This window comes from Alosa alosa, chromosome 12, assembly GCF_017589495.1.
Source record: "Alosa alosa isolate M-15738 ecotype Scorff River chromosome 12, AALO_Geno_1.1, whole genome shotgun sequence".
Lineage (NCBI taxonomy): Eukaryota > Metazoa > Chordata > Actinopteri > Clupeiformes > Clupeidae > Alosa > Alosa alosa.
This window is the reverse complement of record NC_063200.1, coordinates 11115996-11123495: the sequence shown is the minus strand read 5'-3', so window position 1 is coordinate 11123495 and position 7500 is coordinate 11115996. Positions and strand designations below refer to the sequence as shown.

The 7500-nt window shown below is 44.2% G+C and overlaps 1 protein-coding gene across 6 annotated transcripts in view; it reads right to left on the bottom strand.

The window, feature by feature from the left end:
• The window catches only part of sec31a (SEC31 homolog A, COPII coat complex component), a 43057-nt gene extending 37577 nt beyond the window's left edge, over positions 1 to 5480 (bottom strand). For 4 of the 6 annotated variants that reach the window (XM_048258465.1, XM_048258466.1, XM_048258467.1 and 1 more), the window contains exons 1-4: positions 5277 to 5479; positions 4125 to 4204; positions 806 to 929; positions 1 to 28 (exon numbers count right to left, since the gene is read on the bottom strand). The exon at positions 1 to 28 is cut by the window's left edge and continues 171 nt beyond it. In XM_048258465.1, coding sequence (XP_048114422.1) covers positions 1 to 28; positions 806 to 929; positions 4125 to 4203 — 231 coding nt within the window. In that variant the 5' untranslated portion in view covers position 4204; positions 5277 to 5479. Of the gene's footprint in view, positions 29 to 805; positions 930 to 4124; positions 4205 to 5276 lie in introns of all 6 variants that reach the window. The other 2 variants (XM_048258469.1, XM_048258470.1) reach the window with 2 other exon arrangements.
• Between the last annotated feature and the right edge of the window lie 2020 nt (positions 5481 to 7500).

The window sequence follows — 7500 nt, the reverse complement described above, 5'->3', positions numbered from 1 at the left end:
ATGGGGACCCCACGCCAGCTGGTGGTACCTGAACCAGGAGAGGGAACAGCCCTGTGTTAACACTACACTCAGAGAGGGAACAGCCCTGTGTTAACACTACACACGACACAACCAGGAGAAGGAACAGCCCTGTGTTAACACTACACACGACACAACCAGGAGAAGGAACAGCCCTGTGTTAACACTACACACATACAACACAACCAGGAGAGGGAACAGCCCTGTGTTAACACTACACACGACACAACCAGGAGAAGGAACAGCCCTGTGTTAACACTACACTCATGCACCCATACAACACTATGTCATGGTACCTGGACTCAGATTATATTAGATTTTCCAGATTTATATTATATTTGCCAAATTCCATCCTTAAGAGAGTCCAAGGATGTAAAGATCAGTCACACCTAAATGTGTTACCAGGTCAGTAGATGTGTGTGTGTGTGTAAGTATAAGTATATATACTCTTTTGATATATATTTTTTGTGAGGGAAATTTGGTCTCTGCATTTATCCCAATCCGTGAATTAGTGAAACACACTCATCATACAGTGAACACACAGTGAGGTGAAGCACACACTAATCCTGGCGCAGTGAGCTGCCTGCAACAACAGCTCGGGGAGCAGTGAGGGGTTAGGTTAGGTGCCTTGCTCAAGGGCACGGGGTTTGAACCGGCAACCCTCCGGTTGCAAGTCTGAAGCGCTAACCAGTAGGCCACGGCTGCCCCACGGCTGCATTATAATTTGTGTGTGTGTGTGTGTGTGTGAGTGTGTGAGTGAGTGAGTAAGTGAGAGTGTGTCAGTCACCTGTGAGGGGATGAGAAGGTGCCGCTGGTCTTCATGTCCAGTGTCGGGTCAGTCAGGTCCAGCTGGAAGATCTCCAGCGAGGCGCTGGTACTGAAGCTGGCATCTAGCTGCTGGGCAGAGGTGCCTACACACACACACACAAATTAGAATGCAAAACACACAATTCAGTGATAGAAACAGCAGCAACAACTGATCAGAGCTTTCTGCTGCTCCTGTTAGCAGATCAGGAGTCCAGGCCGTGCATCAGATTAAGGGCCCTGTGGAACGCATCCCACAGGGCTGGAGCCTCTTCCCCCTCAGCATCCATCATCAGCACCGTAGCATCACTGAGCTAAAGCGCCACTCTCATGATGACACCCTCAGCATCACCACCGTAGCAACACTGAGCTAAAGCTCTGCTCTCATGACGACACCGTCAGCATCAGCACCGTAGCAACATTGAGCTAAAGCTCTGCTCTCATGACGACACCCTCAGCATCAGCACCGTAGCAACACTGAGCTAAGGCGTCGCTCTCATGACAACACCCTCAGCATCAGCACCATAGCAACACTGAGCTAAAGCTCTGCTCTCATGACGACACCCTCAGCACCTATCATCAGCACCGTAGCAACACTGAGCTTAAGCGCCGCTCCCATGACGACACCGTCAGCATCAGCACCGTAGCAACACTGAGCTAAAGCGCCGCTCTCATGACGACTCTCACAGCATCAGCACCGTAGCAACACTGAGCTAAAGCGCCGCTCTCATGACGACACCGTCAGCATCAGCACCGTAGCAACACTGAGCTAAAGCACCGCTCTCATGACGACACTCTCAGCATCTATCGATCAGCACCGTAGCAACACTGAGCTAAAGCTCTGCTCTCAAAAGGACACCCTCAGGGTCAGTCATCAGACAAAGTGGCGGGTTATCAACCTATCCAGACAAAGCAGAGCTCAACCAATCAGGGAAATGATCTGCACATTAATCGTGGCCCCTGAAGAGGCTGTGATGTGATGTGTGTTTTCCTGTTGCTTCATTGTAGAGACGGTCCACTAGTGCTGTCAACACGACTATAACCATCCTTACACCAGGAGACTTTGACCAGATTTGGGAAAGATTCTTGAGAGATTGTAGTCTTTTGAGTAAAGCTTGAATGGGGGGGGCATTCGTTAAAAGACTCCAATCTTTCAGGAATCTTTCCCAGATCTTGTCAAAGTCTTTAACCTCCTCCACCGCTGTTAACAGACAGAACAGGGAACTTCCACAGATACAACAGAGCTAGCCTCTGCCAGTGCTACCAAATATGTATTGATGTATTAATTTATAACATATCAATGTATTGATCACACCAATGTATTAACCGCAGTGCCCAATAGCCCAGCGAATCCGAATCAGATCGTGCTTGAATCAGAAGGAGAAATAAAGAATAGAAATGTGATGTATTCCAGTGTATAGCCCGGCCCTGTGTATCAACCTCATAGCTGAACAAACTTAGCAAAATCAGTGTAGAAACCTCTGTGGGAATTTGTGGTATTGTCAACACAACCAACTTTCAACAGAACAATGTCAGTACAGTTTTCTTCCAATAGCAGGTCACGGCTTTCAACACAGCCCACTTCACTAATGATTTGGTGGTTTAAAGCTGCAGTTGGCAAGATTTTTTTGATCATGTTCACTGAAACAGACACTATGCTCCGACAGAACAACATAAATCAGCCGGTTTTAGAAAAAAAAACGCACTTCTACCTCCACCTGGAGCCTGTTATTTGTTTTGCAAAAATCCACAGCTCCCAGTTCTTCTGGTCCAATCAGAGCAGGGCTGTGTGAGATCTGACTGTCAATCACAGTCTGGTGCAGTTTGGTGCTCACTGACGAGCACAAACTCGATGAAAGGGTGCTCGGTGGTAGTGGTAGAGGGGCATGAGAGTTGTAAACATTCAAAATTTTGGCTAAGTCCCCTCAATCTGTAAGACTTGCCAACGGCAGCTTTAAGTTGGGTGTCGCAGGTTTGGTTGGAAGTCTGCTTTTGAGTGTGGACACGTATACAATGAAAAAACAGAGTAGAGACTAAAGATGAACACAGTACAACCTGCACATATGTACTGTAGGCTAAGACTAAAGCTTTTGCCCTTTAAAGCTTGCAAGACCAGATTTGTGAGATGCTTGAGCAAAGTGAGATGCTTCAGGATTAACTGCAAAATTTTCCCCAAACGCCACCATCAAGGAGGAACTTGATACTGTTAGGACTCTTCAGCTGGCAAAGGCAAAGCCATGTTATTCATATAGAGCATTTTGTACACAAAGGCAAAGCCATGTTATTCATAAAGAGCATTTTGTACACAAAAGCAAAGCCAAACTGAAGGATGAAAAGAAACCATTTCTAGCAGTACCTTGCACCTCCTTGTCACTACTAAATAAAACGTCTCCATAGTCCAGATGAACTGACCAACTGTTGCTGTTGTTATTGTTTGTTCCTAATGCACATATAGTCATGTGAACATCTCTACTGTACTGTATGTACGTGTGAACATTTCTACGGCACGTGCTGCACTGCAGTAGAAAAGGAACGCAGGGACTCAGTGCTGGACATTAGTAAGAATGTCCACACACTGCAGTGAAAGTTACAAAGTTGTGCTAACATACAACACACGGCATAGTGGCCAACCTCAACGTGCAACTTATACAAACAAATACAAAATACAGACTCCGTTTAAAAAAAATGAATCCATACAACACAAAATGGAACTGGACTGGACTGTGTGGCATGTTTTGCCCATGTGCATATTTACTAGAAGAACTGGACTGTGTGGCATGTGTTGTCCAAACGCATATTTACAAGAAGAACTGGACTGTGTGGCATGTTTTGCCCATGGGCATATTTACTAGAAGAACTGGACTGTGTGGCATGTGCTGTCCAAACGCATTATTACTAGAAGAGAACCAGTGTCCCATCAGCTGCAGACAGAGGTCACTTTTGGCCAGGGAAGGCAAGTGCTGAAAAAAGGCTCACCTACATCCAGGTGGACTGAATGCAACAGATTTTCAGCTGTTTCACAGAAGTTTCACCTGTGGACAGGTAGACTATACTGTAGAATGTACGATAAGGCTCACCTGTGGCCAGGTAGACTAAACTGTACAGAGTATGGTAAGGCTCACCTGTGGCCAGGTAGACTATACTGTAGAGTGTACGATAAGGCTCACCTGTGGACAGGTAGACTAAACTGTACAGAGTATGGTAAGGCTCACCTGTGGCCAGGTAGACTAAACTGTACAGTGTACGATAAGGCTCACCTGTGGACAGGTAGACTAAACTGTAGAGTGTACAATAAGGCTCACCTGTGGCCAGGTAGACTGGATGCTGCTGCGCTGGGCTCCAGGCCTGGATAGCTGTGCGGTTGATCTCTTTCAGCTTCATCCTGCAGACAGAAGGGGACAGAACAGAAGACAGAAGAGAACTCAGGCAAACAACCAACCATGGTGGAAGGCAAGCAGCATCGACCTCTCTGCAGACACTCATCTGCTCTATGTACACCAATAGATGCACACCAATACTCTACAATAATAGATTTGTCTGGAAGTGTTAAGCTAAGGATCTGTTACACCCTTCCAAAAAATAACTGCACAATGCCATGTGTCAAAATGCAGTTTTGGAGAACTTATTTGCAGTTCATTCACGCATTGCACTACCTGGTGCTGCACTTTACTGTAGAAATGCAATGCAATACTGCAATATTTTGGACACAGAAACCTTACTGTACTGCAGAATAATCCATGACTGCAGTTATTTTCTGTAAGAGGCGGTTTAACAACCTGGACAGTTGGCAGGGAGAGGGCAGCAGGGCCCGTATGACTGGGCACCACTGCAGACAGGAAAAGTTAGACAGGTGCAATATAGTGTCTCAGGCACACACCACAGTGGGATCGGTTATGTTTGTGTTGGGCATAAATTAAACTAAGGGACGTGGATAAAGTTTAATCTCGCCAAGATGTTCCAAGTCCTTACATTCCTCAATCACTGATCGAGAATGTATCTGTCCGCCGTGTCATCATTACAGATCACATGCATATGAATCAATGAATGACCCTATCAAGGAAGGGAAGCTAAGTACAGTTAATGATTAACTAGGCAGAGCCTGCAGATTACCAATAACCGAGTTCAGCCCCGATTCATTCCTGTTAACGTGAACTTACAATGGCAGGAACAAACTTAGTAACTGGTAACCTACAGATCTGTGACCAAATTAAACTGTGACACATAGTAAGAATAGTATAATCCGCATTGTTTTCCTCACTTGTCATTACTGTAAGATTTACTCATGAGAAAGCACGCCCTTCAAAAGGGTTTGAATTGTTACTTACTGTAAAGTACTGGCTAGCAGTTGTTAGCTCTACAGCTGTACTGCTATGTTGTGTAATGTTATTGCACTTTGTAGCTAATGAGTTAGCCTGATGACTAGCGGTGCACTGTGTTTATTTAAAGTTGCATACCTGTCAGCCCGCTCCCCGTTCACGCATTCACACTCTCACGGATGCGGCAAGCACGGGTCCAAAACTTTAATCGATCGCTATGGTAATTCTCGTCTTGAATCTGCAGAGAACTAGCCAACTAGCAGGTAGCGGGTCACCCGGCTGGAAGGGAGCTGAATTCCACGTCCCCACTGCGCTCCATCAACGTGGCACAAGGATTCCCTCCCCCTAAGCCAAACACTTCCGGTGGAGACTGCGCTTCGCCCGCCCCTCTCCAGCGAACACTAGTCTGCGCTGACAGCAGGCGGCCTACGCGACACGCTCGTACTTTCTGTTCTGGCACACGGCGTACTAGAGCTCCAGAGTAGGGTTGTCCAATCTCACATCCCCACCCAGCGGCCCCTTTGGTCAGATATATTTCATTTTGGCAAATGAATTGGATACAATTAATAATATTCTGGTACAAAGTCTACCAAAAAAATATTTTTTTATTTTTCCTATATATTGTACATAATGGTAGGCCTATGTGTTTCACCGATTATAAAGCGATAACCATCCTGGCCTTTTACACGTTAATATTTCAATACATCAACAGAATTATCGTATGTTTTGCATTGTGGCAATTTTGTTGATCTTTTGAATTCTAGATTAGAAATAGAGTATGTGAGTGATAGGCTATTATCCATGTCTATGGCGACACTCAGTGGAAAAATGTTGTCATTACATGGCAAAGCAGCCGGTAGAGAGAGAGAGAGAGAGAGAGAGAGAGAGAGAGAGAGAGACTGGGAATGGCATACACTAAAATATAGAAAATAAAATCATCAGCACTTCATCAGGACTTTTTTCAGTTTCTTCAGTTTCAGTCCAAGCTAATTTACCCAACATGTCACATTACACGAGGCCATTAGCGAGACAAACATATAAGGCCATAATATAAAGGGATATATAACACTTCATGGTTGACAGATCAGTGTGCTTTTGATTAAGCTTAAATGATTTCCGTCACATATTTGTATACTTTTTTTCCGTCACATATTTTTATACTTTTAAAGTGAGATTTATTTGTTTCTAAATGACGATTAATTAATGAGAGACGTCAGTGGTAACACTTTGAATATGATACAGGCAGATCCAGAGCTCCAGACAACAAAAAAAGGCACACATCTGAGAAACTGAAATCTCGAAATCACGAAGCATTTCACACTTAAAATGTATTCTTCTCTCTCTTTCTTTTCCCTTTATTGCTTGTTAGGGCCGTTCACACCGGGAACAATAACGATAACGGTATCTATGACGATAAAAGCACTGTCTAATGTTATTCTTCATGCTATGCAATACTTTTTAATATAGTTATTTGTTCTTGGTGTGAACGGGCCTTTAGTCTTTTCCTCTCTTTTCCTTTGCAAAGCACATTAACATTGCAGTCACACACACACACACACACACACAAACGCATGGCCATTGGCACAAATACATACTCACACATACACATATATGCATTGATTGACACTTGCAAGAGAAGCATTGGCATGTGAGTCATTCAAAGGGAAGCTGTTCACATGGTGAGGAATGACAATAGGCTGAAAGACACCTGTACCTCATGCCTGAGAGCAGCATCACAGGCTAACTCACTGGATGTATTTCCCAACATAGTTACATCAGATGAAAGTACAGGGCAATTCCTCCCATTCCCACATGTCTGAACGAAACACACACACACACACACACACAGCTTGATTAATCATAAAGAGTTGGTCTACAGCCAGTTTCTTCTTCTCCTCCTGAAACCTGTATGATGTCCCAATGTGTAGCCATGGTTACAATATTTTCCCTCTGAAAAGGAAAGTACCCTCTGAATGGGAAAATATAGTTGGCTAACAACTTACTGACTTGACTTGAAGCAACGCAATTATAAGATCTGGTATATAGCCCTTGGTGTCAATTTTTTAATATACCGACCTAGATCTTTAGCATTATTTTTCAATGTAAAGGGTTCAAGGAAAGTCTGAGATTGCCCTGCATGTTGTGGCCATAATGGTTATGTTCCTTTGCCTGTGAAAGGGGGTATGCAGTAACTGCTTACTCATCGGAAGTGATGATGATTAAGGTTGAAGCTTTCAGCCAAATGAATGAATTTAAATGTGGACCACTTTTACATAATATAAATTGCACAGTCTAATTCATATTGCACATTGAGTTCAGCTAAATTCTCCTGCCATTTCTCCAGATTTCTGTCCAGTGCTTT